We start from the raw sequence: 21,177 nt of genomic DNA on the forward strand, positions 1-21,177 counted from the left end.
TGAGAGTTGAAGCCAGGGAGAGTTGGGAGAAGGACGGAGAAGGTTAGTGAGACTTAACGGCAGGCAAATGTGCAGCCGAATGTCTACAATTCAGAGGACAGACTGCTCGTACCCTGGAGAGAACCTACTAGGAGATCGACTCAGGTGTTTCTCAAAGGATTGTCTCCAGTGCTGGAATCTCCAAGTTCTTCCTCACCAATTCTCTGTAGAACTGTGTAGGCAGCCGTGAGTACGATGACCACAGGTGCCCCAAAGCCACGGAGAAGCATGCCAAAAGGTTTAATTTTATTGGCCATTTGTGTACGTTTTTTATTTTGTGAATCTGTTTAGCTGTGTATGGATTAGGGAAGTATTTTGTTCATTGGTTACGAAGGCTATGTGAAGTAAAACAATTCCCTTTAAAACTTACTTATGGATTACCTGGTTTGTGGGTTTTGTAATTTATATGGGGGCTCATATACATTGTTTTAATTTCACCAAAGTTAACTACATGGTCACTTATGGTTATAGGGTAGCTCATAGCAAATTCAACATCTACATTGCTAGCCCAGGCCTCTAGACATGAGTCATAACCAGAGTGAAGTTTGGATGTCGCTGTCTCGTTTCCATCCAGGAAATAATTAAATTTAAATACTAGTTAAGAATTTGTTCTTTACCTCTGCTGGTACAAATTAAATTGATTAGACATGATTTGGAAAGGCACACACCTGTCTATGTAAGGTCCCACAGCTGACAATGCACGCCAGAGCAAAAACCAAGCCATGAAGTCGAAGGAATTGTCTGTAGACCTCCAAGGCAGGATTGAATCGAGGTACAGATCTGGGGAAGGGTGCAGAAAAATGTCTGCAGCATTGAAGGTCCCGAAGAACAGTGGCCTCCATCATTCTTAAATGGAAGAAGTTTGGAACCACCAAGACTCTTTCTAGAGCTGGTCGCCTGGCCAAACTGAGCAATCTGGGGAGAAGGGCCTTGGTCAGGGGGGTGACCAAGAACCTGATAGCCACTCTGACAGAGCGCCAGAGTTCCTCTATGGAGATGGGAGAACCTTCCAGAAGGACAACCATCCCTGCAGCACTCCACCGATAAGGCCTTTATGGTAGAATGGCCAGATGGAAGCCACTCCTCAGTAAAAGCAAGGCTCCAGAGTGCGACCATTTTGCTCACACATGCGACCAAAAATCTGTCAAGTGCGACTAAACATTTTCATCGGTCGCACCGGTGCGCCTGACATTTAGCAGGTCTGTCTCTGTGTGTGTATGTGTGTAGCGTTGTTTTTTGTCTCCACCCGCATTCTGAAAAGCCCCTCCCCTACTCTGCCTCTGGTTGGCTCTGACCCTGATATTCTGGGTTGCGGGTGGGTGAAATAACACATAATTAATGAGGCAAATATGAATTACATTCTCTAAAATGTGAACATATTTTAAGATTCATTTTTCGTCAGGCACAAATTAGGAGACTAGACTCTCATTGTGCCAATTACGGCGTCCATTTGTCTAAAGCAGCAATTGAGGCAAAAAAAGATACGAGAGAAAATTTAAAAAAGGAGAATTAAAAAAAAAAAAAGGAAGGGCAGAAAAGTTCCGTGCGGGAGCGATTTAGTGAAACACTTTTCAAGTGCTGGGTATATCATATGCAACAGCTGCGAAATAATGAGAAATAACGGTAAAGTGTGATCGGGAATTAGGGCCAAATTGAAGGGGAATAAAATCGGAGATTTTGAGAATAAAGGCTACGTGGGGAAATATCAGAAGAGCAGCCTGCCGCCTGCGTTAAAATGAGGAACGTGGAGCATCTTGTGAAGTTATACTTTAGTATAGGTTTCACAAATAACGAGATACTTAATCTTTTAGCACATCAGCACCACATTATCATAAGTAACAGGACTTTGAAAAGATTGTGCAAGAAACTTTTCTATTCCGAAAAAAGAACCACACGGACTTGGAGAAAATTGCAGGCTCAGGCTGCCATTAGACTGTCCTCTCGCCCATTTTGTTGGTTGCTAGTAATATATTTTCCTAAAAATGATGTTTTTTTCCCTCAAGATTTTCAGATTTTATTTACGTAATATTATGATTTTTTCTCCTAAAATTATGACTTTATTTCTTGAAATATTATGACTTTATATTATTCTCAATAAATTATTACTTCATTCTCGTACTATTATGACTTTTTTTCTCAATTACGGCTTTATTCTCGTAATATTACGACCTTATTCTCGAAATCTCAGATTTTTTCCCAATCAATGTGGCCCTAATACTCCGTCGTAGGGGTGCGGATCTCTAAATTGGAGAAAATAATTAGTTCAGGTGGGTGGCGGGTGGATGATGCGATTCGGATGACATCAGAGCCGATCCGTGTATCACTAATGTGTATGTGTGAAACCGCGCCCTGTACTCCTCCGGGAGCAGCGCACACTTATGTTTGAGTTATTTGAGTTTGATTTATTTATTTGAGTTTGTTGAGCACTTTAAACATCAGCACTTTTTTTTAAGTTCATTTTTTAAACAATTGAGGTTATTGCGATTTATTGTTTGTGCACCAAAAGGTGCGGTGAAAGAGTTAGGCGTACCAGTGCAACCAATGTAAAAAGATAGTCATGAGCCCTGAAAAGGTGTATGACAGCCCGCTTGGAGTTTGCCAAAAGGCACGTAAAGGACTCTCAGACCATGAGAAACATGATTCTCTGGTCTGATGAAACCAAGATTTAACTCTTTGGCCACAATGCCAAGCATCACATCTGGAGGAAACCAGGCACCGCTCATCACCTGGCCAATACCATCCCTACAGTGATGGATGATGGTGGCAGCATCATGCTGTGGGACGTTTTTCAGTGGCAGGAACTGGGAGACTAGTCAGGATCGAGGGGAAGAAGAATAGAGTGAAGTACAGAGAGATCCTTGATGAAAACCTGCACCAGAGCGGTCAAGACCTCAGACTGGGGCGAAGGTTCACCTTCCAACAGGACGACGACCCTAAGCACACAGCCAGAACAAAGCAGGAGTGGCTTTGCAACAAGTCTGTGAATGTCCTTGAGTGGCCCAGTCAGAGCCCGGACTTGAACCCGATCTGACATCTCTGGAGAGACCTGAAAATACCTGTGCAGCAATGCTCCCCATTCGGCGTGACAGAGCTTGAGAGGATCTGCTGAGAAGAATGAGAGAAATACCCCAAAACAGGTGTGCTAAGCTTGTAGCATCATACCCAAGAAGACTCGAGGCTGTAATCACTGCCAAAGGTGCCTCAATAAAGTTACTGAGTAAAGGGTCTGAATACTTATGTGATATCAGTTTTTTATTTTTAATAAATTTGCAAAAAATTCTAAAAAGCTGTTTTCACTTTGTCATTATGGGGTATTATGTGTAGATTGATGAGAATAAAAATGAATTTTATCCATTTTATAATAAGGCTGTAACGTAACAAAATGTGGAAAAAGTGAAGAGGTCTGAATACTTTCCGAAGGCACTGCAGTCCTTTCTCTGAAGGCACAAAATTTCTTTATTTCTGAATAAGCTCCCAAATGAGCCTGTGTCTGTTACTTTCGACATTCCAACTCCATCTTCCACTTCTCTTCAGCATCGCCAGACCCCTCACGCCGGATACTCATAATTTTAAGATCAAAGCTATAGATGACACTGGGGGGATTAACAACCTCTTTGCATGTAGTGGAGGCAGAGTAACACTGCACAGTACAGTAATATGCTGCTAAAAGGAGTATCTAATGTTTCATAAGTGGTGCAGAGTCAGGGACATTACCAGTGGATGACTGCAGGTTCATATAATCTTGTGAGCCAAGAGCAGGTGAGAGTATTTAAAGGGCATTTTCATCACTAAGTAATATTAGCTATAGTGGCACAGCTGCATGGCACACTTGTAATATGAGCGATACTTTATTTACTATGATCCCACTCAGTTCAGTTAAGCCATGCCATTGTTGTGAATTAATGACAGACTCGTGTCATAATTTTTCTGTCATTTATTTAAGCACCACTGATTCATTTTACTGCTTTAAATGGAATCACTGGTTTATTTTGTTTGATAAAATGTTAAGATACTGCTGTCATTATTTCTTAGCTATAGCATAGTTTTTTAAGCTGAGCGTTTAGGTAATGTTTGAATTCTGACAGAAAAACATTTGAACAAGTGCAAACAAATTTTTCTTATTTATGAGATTCGTTTGGACTCATTTTTCAAAAAAAGTGACAGCCCAACACTGTCCCTCCCACAAAATAACAGATTGTGAGAAACATCTGATTGATATATCATTATCCTTGAAGTTGGCAGTTTACCCTGCGCAATGTGCATGACTCTTAAAGGGAATGAAAAGAGGAAATTAGATTGGTCATTAATAAATCCACCTGCACCACACCCACTGATAATATATTCTGTATAACCCAGCTCTGTTTGTAGGTGCGCTACACATTTTTCCCAGTGCGCTTCTCACCTCTGGTCTCGAAAATACCAACTTTCACTAGCCACACCAGCGTGCCCAAATGCCATTGACTGTGCCTATGCATCATGTGACATTGATTCCAGAAAATAGAACCCTTTATGTTTACAAAGTTGTAGTAATTCTGGACTCCCTAAACTGGGAAAAACAAGAAGAAGAATTGCTTATAACTGTTTGTTAATGTTAAGGACTAGGGATGGGTATGAGTAATGGATTGATCTGTTACTTGTTGGATATGTGCCAACTCAGTCTTTTTTATTTTCTCATTAAGGCTATGTATGTACAACTAATTGTTATGTATGCACAACTTATTTATTTATCATACAGTTACCTATGTAAAAAAAGAAACATTAAAATAGAGGATATTTCTTCATCTAAAATGAACAGAATAAAGCAAAATATTTTTTGAAATGCATGTTTTGATTGAAATTGTGCTTTTTGTTGTTGAGCCATTGTATAAGTGGGATAATGTCTGAGCAGATGAGCATTATGCAGTTTGAATGCCCTGCACTAAGGGCAATTACCGAGGCCAATTTACTACCTCCATCAACTGTAATGAAACCATGTGTTTCAAAACATGTGATTCCATTGCAAAGCAAACGTCAGCCTACTTAAGTATTCTAGCAAATATTCCATACCCTGTAGGCTACCACCTAGTAATGAACACCTCTTTCTAGTTTAGTACCTCAATCGAGTTACCTAATATTAAAATTCAGTCAGGTTTTAAGTCAAAATGGTTTCATAGCATGTTTAAAAAAAAAAAACATGGATAGCTAGCTAGCCAGCTACTGAAATATATTCAAAACAGAGGGTATTAGCTAGACCAGCTGCCCTCTATACTGTACAGTCATTCATGGGCATCAAACAGACTCAAGTATGATTATGAAACTATTGGCTTACTTGCGCTTTCAAATTTCCACTATCGACTCCAACGGATGGACATTAAATTAGAATGGTGATTGAACTTTTGCAGACGCTGCTCCATATTCAGGATTATCTCGAGAAATAATACACATGTCCCAGGCAATCAGAATTGAGTATTCAGCCAAGCCATTGTGTATTGGTTTTTTTTGAGTTGAAAATAAAATTGTGTTGACATTGACTGTGTTTATTGACACAAACTAAGTATTAATACTTTATTATGATGGAAGAACTTGGGTACTGATGTGTGTTGTTTTGTGTTCATGCATTTTCTATACAACCAGTGGTGCTGCCCCGCCAAGAAGCGTTCTGAAGATAGATTATTCCCAATGCTAGGAATTTATTTGGAATCAAGCACATTGTGTGATACTGTGAGATAATTGAAAATCAGCATCTCTATTAAGGACACAGCCCCAATTATGAGGCCTACTGCTTGCAAGTGGATTTGAGTTTCATTTAATTGCATCCTGTCTTTCTGTTTCTAGACTTGCAGCCCAAGTTTGTTTCATGAATGTGACGGCAACTCATACCTAAATGGCATCTGCTATCACTCCACTGATAATTTCAACTTTGGGGGTAGCTTCAAAACAGCATATCAAGGTACAGTTTTAAGACTTTCTACCTCTCAAAAATGCATGGCCTCCACTGTGGATGAATAAATATTCTTGTGAAAGTTTAAGATTTACAGAATGGGTATAACTTACAGTAGCATTGGCATAAGTTACGGGGGGGATAGGGGGGTTATAACCCCCCAATATTACAAAACAGGCCAAATAACCCCCCCAATAATATAGCGTGATGATAAGAAAAATTGTATACTGTAATAAAGATGGGGATTTCATGATGTGTTTGGGATATAGGCCACCAATCAGTAAGGCTGGGCGTATGCCGCAGAAGTCACTAAATTCCTCCATTTTAGTGATTTCCATGGTTTCGGCAGTTTTGGATGGTAACCTGTCACTGTTAACGTAGTCTGTATTATATTATTTGTATAGGCCTATGTATTTTAACAATAGCCTATTGCCAACTGTTTGGAGAAAAAAGTGTGATAATGTAGGCCTGTACACATTCTGGAATGCATTGGACTCAAGATTCCTGTCCTTGTCAGTTCTTGTTTGATGTTTGACTGCCCCTGTCAGCAGTGTTGCCCAGCAGTCATTCCCCATTACGGTAATGTTAGTGACAAAAGCTCCATCAAAGATTCAAATCTCGCAATGTACAACTTAACAACTGTAACAAACTTTTAAGAAATAAAAACAGATGCAGTCACAATTTTAGTGATGCAATTCAAGTATGCTCTATTTCTAACAATGTTCAGTCAAAGGCAAAAAAAAGCCTGTTCTTTCTTGCACATGTTATTTAAATCTTTTCCCACTAATGTGATGGGATCTAATTAATTAAAAAAATGAATGTAAAAAATCTCTGATTTCTTCCACTTTTTTCCCAGTTTTTTGTGATTTTCATCAACTTTGTATTTCATTAAAACCGATCATGTCACAGCTGTTGTCAACCTGGGTGTCACTAAATGAGTGATGAAGCAGGGGTTACTATGTTGATTGATCACTGAGAAATTGCATAAAGCAGATACAGGATTATACTGTAATGCTTTTTAAAAATGTGTCAATTTCAAATTGCAATCTGTATCATATGGAAAGGGCAAAATATCTTATCATAACCTCCAAGGTATTTCATGACTTTCGTGGTGTGGACATGTTTCGAAAGAATTGAAAAACTATAGCTTAAAGGCATACTATGCAGGATTTTTAGCCTTGCTGTGGTCCTGTGTTTACAATCAAAGAAGTCTCCTCTGTCTTCAACCACTTCGAGTACCCTACCTGACATAGCAAGCTGAACAGAGACGGAGTGTAGCACAGTGGGTAAGGAACTGGGCTTGTAACCGAAAGGTCGCAGGTTCGATTCCTGGGTAAGGACACTGCCGTTGTACCCTTGAGCAAGGTACTTAACCGAAATTGCTTCGGTATATATCCAGCTGTATAAATGGATACAATGTAAAAATGCTATGTAAAAAGTTGTGTAAGTCGCTCTGGATAAGAGCGTCTGCTAAATGCCTGTAATGTAATGTAATGTAATGTAATAGCTAGAGGTAACATTACTTACAGGTCCAGGAGAAACCAAGTGAACTCTTTTTGTCCTCTTGGCAAACTTCAGCTGATACCACTGAGGAAAAGCTATTCCAAGGTTAAAAGATTGCCGGTGCATTATAGATATGCCTTAGCATGGTTATTTTTACAATATGTTCAAGGTATTTGAATGCCTTTTTCAACATTTGAACGCCTCTATCTATGAGCTTTTGCCAGACACTAAACACCAGCAAGGTCTTGGTCATTTTTTTATTGGCAGTCCTAGCCCATCGAGGTCACACCACTTAGTCTCACCTCTTCTTTGCCTGGGTTTTATGGTGACTACAGCATGACAATTTGTGATCAACCTTTTTACACAATTCCTAAACTTATAGCCCTCAAACCTCTCCAATTCATAGTAGCCGTGGAACTCGAGATTACAATTATACTATATTGTTTTTTCTTAATTCATATATGTTAATTACGATTTCTCCTTTTTCTGATTAACACTACAAGCATTGTATCAAACGTTTGTGTACTCATTTTTTCACCATTGTAGAGTAACGCTTTGCATTTCATATTTGTAGTGTTATATTTATCTGTGCAAGTTGTTTCTATTTGTGATTGCTTTCAGGTTTCATGTCTATAATTCTTCAGGAAAAAAATCTAAATATAAAGGATTTCTGTGACCTGTCTTGTTTAATCAGAATGCACTAAGAGGGAAGTGGACCTTGCCTTCCTGTTTGATGGGTCAGAAAGCCTGAAAGCAGACGATTTTAAGAAGAACAAAGACTTCATTGCTGACATCATGAAGACACTTTCAAATACCTCTATACAGGTCTACACACTTGTACTATATTATGTGTACACCATACACGACAACCAGTTCATTGACATAATTTGCTAAAAAAATATGTCAATGAAGTGGCTGCACCTGCAGATTTGCTTCTTCAGGTGCACATGAAGTGCTTTCTTTGACTCATTCACATCTGACTGCATATAAACTGCATTGTGATAAAAGCAGCAGTTGATGTCACATGCATTAGAGGACACACACATTAGTAGCAAGATCTTGAAGAAAAATATTTTCTATAGAATCTCCAGCATTCAAACCTTACAGTCATAAAAATCACACAGTCAACCACACACTGGAATGTGATGCTGATAGCCAAATTTTACTTTACTAATGGACCAACTGAAATTAGCAGATGATGTGTAGCTTGAAATATGAGAGCATTCAATCTGGATAATATGGAGTGATGGAGAAGGTGCATGGACCTCGTGGAATAATGTGGAATAATTGTCATGTGGAATAATTGTCATTAAATTATTTCATGAGAAACTTCTTTAAAATTTTTCAGTTTGCAGCAATGCAGTTTTCGAAGACGTCCCGCACTGTTTTCACCTTTAAAGACTACCAGGAAAAGAAGGCATTGGATCTCTTAGAAAAGGAACAACACATGAAGGACCTCACCAACACATATGGTGCAATGAAAAATGTTCTGTGAGTCACTTTTTTCTTAGATGGCTAAAATCAATGTGTATCAGTATTGTTTATGCTGAATAGATACTGTGATAACCTTAGTCCTGGGGCCTCATTTATAACACTTCACGAAGGTTCTACACCAGAAGGTGAAGCATGCACAGAAGAAGAAAAGTGCATATGGTCAGAAATATCCTGATTTATAAAACTGTGTAATTTTCTCTTTAAAAATCACAATCAAATTGACGTTTTTAGTACATGCATGGGCCTTGTATCCTGCCTTGTTAACTCCCACAATGAACCATAAAAGGTTAATGGATAGCCCATTGTGAATATGGACATGCATATACAGTAAATCAGCCTGTCATTCCAATGAAATGTCAGGGAGAATGGAAATTCTCCCTGACATTTCACAGCAACACAAAGAGAAACTTCACAGAGTGTGAAATGGAGATGCTTGTTACGGAGGAAGAGGTCAGATGTACCATATTGTTCAGTGGAAATAGTTCTGGCATATCTATCAATGACATGGTAACAGCATCATTGGAGAACATGCCAAATAGGCCGTTGTGCCCCCCTCCCCCAATTTCAAAGGTTAGTCTACCATAACCAGGAGTTTATAATAATTGTTGCGATTAATTGGGTCATGACACTTGCCAGCCCGTGATGAGACATTATTCAAAATCCAATACAACATCATACAATAAGATAGTTGCAAAAATGAAAGACAGATACATTCACACAAACCATGCAGATATTATATCCATGTAAATATCTCCCCAACCCCTTACCATCAAATTAAAATCACATTGTTGGACCGCACATTTTGCATTTAAATGGATTCTGTGATAAAACATTCACATGAAGTAAATACATTGTATAAAATTTCTTATGTTGCAGAGAAACAATTTTGAACAGCACAACAGCTGGTGCCATTCCAGATGCTACAAAGGTTCTAGTAATCATCACAGATGGAAATCCATCTGACAAGGATTGGAAAAAGGTTGTCAAAGCTATGGATGACAGGAATATCACCCGTTATGTTATTGGGGTAAGATATGTGTAAGAATTGTTTTTCTGATATGTGAATATACCATATCCAAGAGTGACTTACGAGATATTTATCAGAAAATTGATTATTTTGTTTGTGAGGGGAAAAGCTAAGCAGCCTTGGAAACATGCTTGTCCCTGCAAACAAGACTAATGCAAAAATGTAATTAGATAAATAAACAATCCTAATAAAGTAATCATATTTATTGATTGCAATTACTATCCTATGCATTCAATGACCTCCTGAAGTCTGCAGCCCATAGACATCACCCGATGCTGGGTATCTTCCCATGGTGCTCAGCCAGGCCTGTACTGCAGTCACCCTCAATTCCTTTTTTGTTTGTTTTGGGGCTTTTGCCTTCAGTCTTGTTTTCAGCAAGTGAAATGCATGTTTAAGTGGATTCTGCTTGGGCAACTGATTTGGCCAGCCTAGAACATTCCAGTTTTTGGCTCTGGTCCAGGCATTTGGCTGGATCTGAGCAGATAAGATTTCTGACTTCAGAATTCTTCCTGCTGTTGCCACAAGCAGTCACAGCATCTTTTTTTGGTATCGTTGTTCCAGAAATCTATGGGTTTTATCTACTTAAAATTATTATTATTTTTTAGAAAACCCTAACCCATTCTGTTCCTGAGGCTGACCAATGGCTTCCATTTTGTGGTGAACCCTCTGAGCTTATGCTGGTGTCTTCTTTTCATGGTAATCTCAGAAAAGGAAAAGAGGTTTTCTGAAAGTGAATGTAGTCTCTGAGGATCCACTACAGTGGTCTTCTGGTTGTCCTAACAATGTATCAAACAGTTCATTTTGACACCCAATGTTTTGGCAATGGTCTGCTTAACTGGCATTGATATTTTTTGTCCTCATGTTGAGAGACAACGGGTACAGACTCCAAATGCTGAACTTAAATCAACTCTAGACCTTTTGTTAGCTTTTTGTGCATGAACTAATGGTGCAATGGCACACAGCTGGCTGAGTAACCAATTGTCCAATAACTTTTGGTTCCCTTTATAATGGTGGGAGGGGGCCTATGTACATAAAGGACCGTAATTCTCACATGGATCACCTGATAGGGATGTAAATACCCTATAATTAAAGCTGACAGCCTGCATTTTAACTCAAAGTTTAATTTGAAATCCAATATGCTGGAGTACAGAGCCAAAACAACAAAAATTGTGTCACTGTCCAAATACTTATGGATGGCACTGTATCTGCCATTCATATTGGTTAAGGGTCAATGACAAATACGGGGTTTAATAGTGAACAGCATATGAAAATATATATGCACTACATGGCCAAAAGCATGTGGACACATCTCATCCAAAATTATGGGCATTAATATGGAGTTGGTTCACCCTTTGCTGCTATAATAATCTCCAATCTTCTAGGAAGGCTTTATACTGTGTTGGAGCGTTCCTGCATGGATTTTTTTTTTTTTGCATTGTCATTTGCCTTCACTGGAACTAAGGGGCCTAGCCCAAGCAATGAATAAACAGCTCCAGACCAAGGGGTGTCCAGATACTTTTGGTCATGTAGTGTATTTCAGCACTCAATATGAAATGATAATTAATTACTGATGAAACTTCTGATTGGGATAAAATAGGATCATGATAATTTGTGACCTGGTATTTATGCCAGGCAGAATTTCCCCTAAATATCAACATTGTCCCCTGAAAAATAAAAAAAATTGCTTCAGTTGAGATTGGAAGATAAGTTTTCTATATTGAAATAAGACCCCCTATGCATATATCGTACAACTAGTGCATGTACCCCTTTGCAAGGAATGGCTTGTACTGAATGGTTTTACAGTTGCACCGAATGATACTGTATATTATTGTATGATCAGTGATATCAAGATGATTTGCAAAAAGAATTAGCAAAAAACTTGAAACTCCTATATATTATGTCCACGATTTCATTTGTTGAAAAATTACATTTCCTCCTTGGCGGTTTGATGAAAGACATGTGACATACATTCATTCGTTCAGGAGACTTACTGTAAAGTAGGCTTATACTCAAAAGACCATGGTTGCAGGAAGCCAACTAAAATTGATGTGGCATAGCTTAACACATAGATTCTAATAACTCCCAAGTGGTTTGATGTAAATTAATAAAATTTGGTAGCTATATTTGTGCTGACCCTAGCCCAACCGTAAGGTATTAACTGAAGTCCTAACTGAATCACGTGGCGCAAGAGGGCACAATTTTTTTAAATTGATAAATTAATGAAAAATCACTGTTGTCTTTAAGACATTTACAACTTGCTGTAGAGAGCAATTTCCTGATCTGGAACGCACTGTCCCCAGTTTTGGTGTAACCACATGGCTGAGACCTATGAAACTTGCAGTGGTTTGGCCACTGCGTGATTTTAGCACTGACTGAATTATCTGCATTTTATTGTTTTTTTGTAAAAGACTTAAATAACATCTAATGGTCATTTTTACCATTGGTAATCTAATGGTGTAGTCATGTGATATTTGGACCAACCATGTGATATTTGGACCAATAGCTGAGAGGGGGAGGTCGGAGAACAAGAAAGACATTTTCTAGAAGTTCTCCCTGGAGGCCGTCACACACTGCACCATGAGAACACACAACACCGTGTTTTTGTTCTTCAGTTGGTCTCATTGCGTCTTTTTGCTCAAAAAGTTCTACTTCTTACTAAGTATACCACCTACTTAACTCGGATCCCCTGCCTTACGTCTTTCTCTGCCTCTGCCCTTATGCCTCCACCCAGCTGTTTCCTCTCCTAATCTCTATAGACCAGTTTGTAAGTCCCCCCACGCAGAAGCTGCTTGGGGTGAGTAATCATTACTTCTATCTTGCGTCCTGCATCTTGCAAGCGCATTTTAATAGATAGCGGAACTTTTAACTTCATACACACATGGGACGTTGTACCATCAAAATATATTATGTGGTCTACACTGGAAACTCCTAAATTATTTATTGCGTGCATTGTTCTCCGATAACATTCTGAAATAAATGTATCAAATGATTTTGCTTCCATTCTCTGATTGTTCTGCTGCTGTCTATCTGGAGACATGTGCATTCTGGTCCTGACCCTGACAGTTCTCCAGTTTGTAATGATGATTGAGGTTTTATGGAATTCTGCACTCATAAAAACCTTGGTTTTATTACATTGAAATTCCACAAGTTAACTACCAAAACTGGATTAGCTAAAGGTAAGAGGAGAGAGAGGCTGTGCGACCAGTGGTAGAGGTAAACAGGTAGAGGCAGAGATTCATTTCTTTTACATTGCACATATTATTATCAAGAAAGGGAGGAATTCCTTAAAAATATAAACATTGTGTTCCCCAACATCCAAAGAGTGACTCCAAAATTATCTATAATATTAGCATAAGGGCCTATAACCCCACAAACAGCTAAACATGTAGCCACATGCCATACGATGATGGACATGGAACAAATACTCTGCATCAAATATTTATATTTGAAACATGTATTATTTACTGTTAATTGTTTTTTTTACATTGTGAACATGTTTTTTAATATTATTATTGTTATTGTTGTTGTTATTATTATTGTTATTATTATAGTGCTGTGGGTCACACTTGTTGCATGTTGTATATGTGGTTTCCATGTTTCTGTGTATTGTATGTGTTGCTTTGTAAATATGACTTGTTGTCCTGCCAATAAAGCACATTGAAATTGAGAGAGAGGGAGAGGGAATAATTCAGTCTCTTATTTGGCAGGTTGGGAATGTCGCCCGGGAGACACTGACAGCCCTGTCATCACATCTCCCAAACAAGAATACTACCTTCCCCATAAATGACTACAATGGACTGAAGGGAATCTTGGATAGTCTACAGAAACAGATCTACAACATTGAAGGTATTATCATATTAAGTATCCACCCATGGAATACACTGGTTATTACTTAATGTTTTGTCTTTGTGTTTAATCTAATCAACAATTTAAATACTTGGCAAGACACATGTCTAAGCTGTCTGCAGTTCCAGAAGTCATGTAACACAAAACTTGTAAACTTGGCTCTAAAGACTTAGGACTTGCCTTCCAGTAACCTACATTCTCAGTGCTTTTATAGAACTAATGTAATTATTCATTTCTGTTGTGTGGACCTCTGTAGTGTGAATAGCCGGAGCAAGTGCCATGGTAACCATCTCGCGTGCCACTACAAGCGTTCCATAACAGCGCGTGGAAGTTGGGCTGTCAGCAGGAAACTGGCAAAACAGTCACTCGGCATTAATTCAAGTGATGGAGAACTGTAATAAATTGGAGCTAACTTGCTAATAATATTGTTAAGTTAATAGGCTTCGATGGCCAGCAGCGAAAGGGGCAACAACTGGGGGGATAGTGAGGTGAGGGAGCTGTTGATAATTAGAAAGGAAAATGAAATAAAAAAAACAAATTGACGGGATTAACGTTATTATTTTATTACGCTTCCTCATACGTTCCTTCAGCCTTGATGCCCTTTTTTGATGAAATCTCCTTTGTTTTTGTTTTATTCTTCTTGCTCTGATTGCTAATTTAACACCCAGCTCAGCTTTATTCTCGAACAGTTTAGCTAGCAAAACCAGAAACACCAGGGGTAACATTTTGCAAGGCAGTTGTTTTGAAAATATCACACAACAATCATTCACTAGAAAGACAATGTTTATTGTGCACAAGATACATAATTGCATGCGCCACAGCGAATCCTGCAGATTCTTCTCTGCAGTGAAGACGTTCATACCGGGCAAAAGGTGGATAAAGAACGTCCGTGGAAATTGATCATCACTAATTCTATCCTTGGTCAGCTACAGCATTTTAGAAAGACTTAGGCTGTGTCCCAAACCGCATACTTCCATGCTCTGAGTGCGCATAGCGAGCATGCCTCCATCTTGGAGTGCGAGTCCAAACTGAAGTTCAGTTGTGAGGAACACGGATAAAGTACCCGGATGCGCACTCCATTTGATCAAAATTTGAAGTGTGCATTCGTGCATGCTCCGACTGGGAAAAATTCCATAATTCCTTTCACGAAAACGGTCAAAAAAATGGTAATGGCAGATGACAGTCTAGTGTAGGCTACTCTCTCGGATTGGAAACTGAAATCATGTCATAGGAAAATGGTACACAGTGAGGAGTTGGTATATAAATAAAGTGGTACAGTGTTAATGAATAACGCAATACGTAAAGTATCAGTTGTATTTTTAGTTTAAAGATATGGGCTGCGTTTCCCAGAGTCTCCTTAGTGCTACGTGAATCGTAAGGTATACTTTAAGGTCTTACTTTAGGTCTCAAGCTGTTTCCCAGTGCCTCCTTAGCTAAGGTATACCTTCTGAAAGGTATACCTTTAGAAGGGTGGTCTGAGGCACTCGTAAGCTGTCCCTTAGCGATGTGCTTCGCTCATGCTGTCACAGGTCTAGCCTTATTATGCCATTTTTCTTTTCAAATCAACAGTTGTACTACAGTGCGCATCTAGTAGCACATCTGCATGCGAAAATGCCATAGATAGTTTAATATTAACTTTACGAAAATTAATTATCCACTCAACGTTTCTGTGCATAGCACGTCATGAGAATGTTGTCGTTTCACCTGTTTATTCATATCATGATGGTATTTTAAGTATAGGGCCATATAATACTAATCCAATTTGTGAAAAAAACTAACTGAGGATATGGCTTTTCTGACTGCACACCCTGTAGAAATTAGTTCGTTTGTGTGTGCATCAATGATCACACTGACTTGGAACAAACCGCCGGTTTATTAAGAATATAAAACCCGTGTGAGCAAAGCCGACGTGGAGTGAGTCAACTTGAGCCGCGTTTCCACCGCAGGAACTTTACCCCGGAACTAGGAACCTTTCGAGGAACTCAGTGCGTTTCGACCGCAGGAACTAGGGTCTAAATTAAGTTCACCCCCAAAAAAGTCCCTGCTCGGGGGGTAGTACTTTCCAAAAGTACCAAAACCTTTGGGGTGGGGCGCAAGCGCTGAAAATGTCTGATTGGTCAACTACTTGCAGTGTTTTATTTCAACCGCCATTTTTAAAAATCTGCAGCCGCAAACCAATTAATTTTCATAATAACTTGAAATCAAACTTGTATATTATGCGGCGCAGTAGCCTACTTTTGGTTATAGCCTGCCAACGTCTTGGAATTATAATGTGTACTCTTCTGTTCTTTTCTTGCTTTAGTATTCGTTTTATAAAATGCTAAGCATTCGTGCTGGGACAGCATATTACGTACTAAAACATTCAAACGGTTTAATTCGGTTGCTGAATATTTTCTTCCGGATTTTCTTTGTTAGCCCGTTGTAATTGACTCAAAACATTTGATACAGTTATGTGAGGTATGCGGTAGTTCTGTGTAATTTACATTTGTGATACAGTAAAAGCAAACTGGAAATCACCTTCCGCACTTTTTGTCAGGGTAAAATAACAGGTTAATTCTAGTAATTGTCCCTTTTGATTTTTCAGACTGCCGTAATTTTACTCTGCCATTCTTCAATTCCACAAAAAGACCAGGAAGACTATGGACTAATTTACGGTGCATGGTTCGCTTCTGGAGGGCACACTTCGCTGCTCGGCTAGCGGTAACTTTGAAGGAAAGCAAACGGTGGCTGCACCACTGCTAATTTAAATTTTCACGCAAGTCCGAGTTTTCGTTCTATTCCTGTCATTTTGCGATTAGCCTATATGGAATTGACGATGAGAAAGTAATCAATTCAACAGCAAATTGTTTACAACGTGTGCATGTTTTCTGCTGTTGTTGCCAGTTATTTGTGGAATGTGAATGCATTCTGTCGCCTCGAATGTCAAGACATGAAAGTGAATGTTCGCATAAAAACAATGAATGTGTTTGAGAGGATACATAAAACAATCTGACTATTGGCCTGTTATATCCTATTTGTTGTATAACAATGGTCCAAGTTTAACTACCAACAACAGTTTTGCTTGACAACGGTAAAATATGCCCAAGCGGCTGCGGAAGAATATTTCAATTTCAGGTGATTAAATCAATAAAAATCAATAAATACAAAAGTAACCATATATAGTCATTGTTTGTAACCCGTTGTATATAAGTGGAATAAACCCCTCTGGGCTGTCCCGGTTATTAGAAAATAATGTAGGCTACTTCGGTGATAGTATGGGGTTACAGAAGAAATCATAGGACAGATGGACCGACGACAACGTCGCTTTTTCATATGTCAGTGGGCTAATTTGCCTAATCTTCGCGGAACTTTAGACCACGATAGAAACGCAGACAACAATGGGCTGAAGGAACCTTTTAGTTCCTTGAAAAGTAGTTCCAAACTAAATGTTTCGGGTACTTTTGGTGGAAACACGGCTTTGCATGACCAAACTAGAGGGAACTAGAGCACAATGATTGGCCTAGCCATAAACACACATACAGGTACGGTGGCTCATAATGAACAAACATAGCCAAATGATCTACATCCCCTTCCTTTAGCTCACACCTCCTATATAAAACAAAATAGCACTGGGTAAATATCAACATTACCGACATTTCTTTCTTACCATGTCGTTTTCAGATTTTCGGTAAACAACCCAATAATGATATTCTTGGTTACATTTAAGATTATCCAACAGCAAACCAAGGTTGATGAACATATCACTTTAACAGGTAGGCCTATTCATAAGGCATACCCGGTATAGAATTAATCGTGATCAATTTCCACAGACGCGCTTTTGCCTTTCATCTACCATCATTTTTGGACTGCAGAGAAAAGTCTGTGGATATGCTGCTACAGTTGCCTATATATTGTGTGACAAAAACAAATTAACATTAGACCTTTGTTTCAATAAGAACAAAATAATTCACCCATATGTTGCCTATATCCTTTTTACTGGGCTTCCAAGAAGTTCCAGACCATGGCTAATATGTCCCGATTGATGCTCTTTATTTTATCTTTTGTAGCCTATATGTACGTATTTATTGAAACTATCACAAGGTCTCGTCTTGACTCTTAAAGAGATTAGCAGATTATCTTTAGTAGGTATAGCTTCCTCTTTCGCAATATTAGATTGATGTCAAATGATTATGACAACACTTGTTATATTAAAACGTCATTCATAAGCCTTTACAAGTGAGACAATCGATTCGCTTGGCATCGATTGATAAACTTTTCAGCACCACAGTGTAGGCCAGCTCCTTTAAAAGTGTCTTAAGTGTCTTAATCCCTTAAGGGACACTTCCAAAGGTTCCCTTTTAAAGGTATACCTTATGCTACCAATGCAAGTAGGAACGAAAGGAGTCTCGAGTAAAAGAGAAGAAAAAAAACAGATCCTTTTTATTAACATTAATTTCATAAAAACTATGGTAGGGAAGCTTCCTTTATTTTCTCCAATTCATAAAATGGTTTAATAAGCAATAACATACACAACATTTAACATTTCCACCCCTTACTGCAAACAGACTACCCAGCTGGCTTGTACCTTACTTGTGTTTGCTGCGACCTTAGAGAAGGGAATATATACGCCTGTGAATGACACACTCCATTAAGGTACACTGCAATTGTAATCACACTGCAAACTCCATAGAGCAAAGTAGAAGAACACACAAATAGTTAAAGCAAAGCCAAACGCTCTTAGTCAAGCACAGAAATCTAGAAGGGGCGTAAAGCAAACCCAACAGCATGCAGATAGACAAGCCCCCTCAAATTAATGGCAGACAAAGCACTATGAATAGTCACAGCAAGACTGGGTTAGCTGATTGAGTTAGGGCGGGGGAGAATGGCTAACATGAAAACAAAAAACAATTAAACAAAAAGAAATGCTCAAGCTAGCTGACCAGCTCCGCGTGCTAGCTGATCAACACAAGGCCAGATCCTATGAGCGGAAGCACGCTCACTCGCGGTAGCTGGGCAGCTAATTTGCAACATGTACATAAATCGAAAAGAAGGAACAGCGGTCAATCCATGCATCGGCCACCTATTCAAAATAAACCTTCTCCAGCTTACATACAGTACATCCACTCCCGGATAGGCAAAACAACCTGCAGTCCTAACACGGGACCAGCACAAACCATTTATCAACGCCGCACACAAACGTTCCACTCACAACTATTAACCGGTGTAAGGTTGCAAGGACGTTACCATGTCATCTAATTGCCTGCTCACCTCTAGCGGCTACACTTAGAAACCTTCGTAAAACGTTAAGGTACATCGAAATTCGGAAACGCAGCCATGTACTTTTAACGAGTGTAGCGAGCTATGTTGAATTCATCGGTGCTAATCGTCCGGGTCCCGTTTTGAATTATAAACTGCCTTTTTATCCTCGCCACTGCCCATCTTCTTTTCATTTAATTTGAAATACACCCCTTGCCTATGGAGTAGCCACCACAAACATGACAGGCTCCATATATGTTGTCTAACTGAATACCCAGTTGTTCGCACACAGTTGGTATACAGCGCAAAACTAATGAACAAAACAGACACGACTGTTTACAGTGAAATGGAAACTTTATTATGGGGTTGACAGTACACTGAAAGCTATCCAAACTGCAATTAATATTTTCCAAGCTATCGTTGCCTTCCACTGCTCTTCTGACAGCAAAAAGGAGAATTCAATTGAAGTGGCTAGCTTGCAAAAAGTTGCTGATATTGCTGGTTAGTCTAGATCATAATATTTCAGCAATAGCCTACTACTTTACTTATAGAGTGTGAGCATCTATCAACCAAGTTTGTTCGGTAGACAGAAAAACATCAGATTTTCAACTGTATTATTACAGTTATTATTACGTTGTTTTTGAAATTGAGTATCTTTAAATAGGTTAGTGGTGTTATATAATGTGGATATTTCGTAATGTAAGCGTTGGATGGTAGTATAATAGTTTTTGTGAAGCATGCAACAGTGATGACCTGAGAGTTGGAACATTGCCAAAACGTGGTGGACGGTTGAAAATTGTTTTCAAGCCATCCCATCCACATACAAGAAAACATACCAGAGTACAGAGCATAGAAATACACACAAGTTAATTATTACACATTTAGGTACTGTACCGCATTGTGTGACGATGCATTCTTTTTAAAATCTGATAGCAGTGTTTCATCTTAAACCTTCATAAGCGGCTCATTTATATGCTTTATAATGGACAAAAAACATTTTATTTAATTTTGGAGAGATTTTGGATGTGTGTCTGGACCCCTAGATATTTTAGACCACTGTATGGACTGAAAGCTTGTAATTCCGACTTGAAAATGATGCAGCAGTGATTTTCTTGAGTCAAAACAGTTGATTTGTAGTGAAATACGTGAATATGTTGTGATTCACAGCAATGCATAATTTAGACATTTTGGATAGATTTGGAGACGCTAGGTACACTGCTTAGTTTTTGCTTCATACATCTATAGTAGTTCTACATATCCACCCTTTGATTTTATGAACTTGTGGTCAAAAAGTTTTTGATCCAGCACATGTATAGTTTAACCTGCTGTATATATGCAATCTCTCATTATTTCATTGCAAACTAAAAAATTCAAATTGCAAATTCATTTTTGATTTTTTGTCTAGACAATGGCATGTGGCACTTTATTTCTAAAATTGTACAAATGTCTAAAATTGTACAAATGTCTTGCTTCATTTACGCCATTTTTCAAGTCTCTGTGATGTTCACACCTGGAGTTATAAAGCTTTAAATAGGGTACCCTGTAAATGGGCAAGGATTGCCAAGATTTGGCCTGCGTGCTAAGGGGTTAATTAAAATGTGTATAAATACTTGGTGCAATCCCCGAGTGGCCATGACGCTGGTGTCCTGAGATGTTTCAACTCATACTTTCAGTGCTCCTGCAACCAAACTATGAGTTGAAAACACAAACTTTGTATTCGGGCTTTATTAGTAGATTGGCTTGCGAGGCTGTCTCTTTTTTCACTTCGTTCAACAGAGCCTGGCCGATGCTTTGACGTTCTAGGCATAAATGAAGGAGGCAACCTTCCCAGGATAGTTGTATTTTCCCAACCAATCAGAGTGCAGAGGGGTGGCGCTCCAAATATGGTGACGATTTTGGCCAGGCGAGGTCTGAAACGTGCACCGGAAAAATATTACCGGAGGCAAACTTTTCCACAGACCCGCATCAGTTCGCCACTAATTGGGGAAAATGGCTAATGTTAACATCAGAGCACCAACCACACCATAAAAGTTTATCACCGAGATATGCAGAGTCTGCGATTCGAGGTTTGATAATAAAAGAAACAAACACAATTTATTTATCGGTGATAAAT

General features: G+C 38.9%; 1 protein-coding gene across 2 annotated transcripts in view; it reads left to right on the forward strand.

Moving 5' to 3' along the window:
- LOC135247708 (integrin alpha-M-like) overlaps positions 1-21,177 on the forward strand; it is a 157,874-nt gene that overhangs the window by 62,884 nt on the left and 73,813 nt on the right. For both annotated transcript variants that reach the window (XM_064321478.1, XM_064321479.1), the window contains exons 5-9: positions 5,854-5,968; positions 8,157-8,287; positions 8,811-8,953; positions 9,833-9,983; positions 13,691-13,829. In XM_064321478.1, the coding sequence (XP_064177548.1) occupies positions 5,854-5,968; positions 8,157-8,287; positions 8,811-8,953; positions 9,833-9,983; positions 13,691-13,829 (679 nt within the window). The remainder of the gene's footprint in view (positions 1-5,853; positions 5,969-8,156; positions 8,288-8,810; positions 8,954-9,832; positions 9,984-13,690; positions 13,830-21,177) is intronic.

The sequence above is a fragment of the Anguilla rostrata genome, chromosome 2 (assembly GCF_018555375.3).
Source record: "Anguilla rostrata isolate EN2019 chromosome 2, ASM1855537v3, whole genome shotgun sequence".
NCBI classification, from domain to species: Eukaryota; Metazoa; Chordata; class Actinopteri; order Anguilliformes; family Anguillidae; genus Anguilla; species Anguilla rostrata.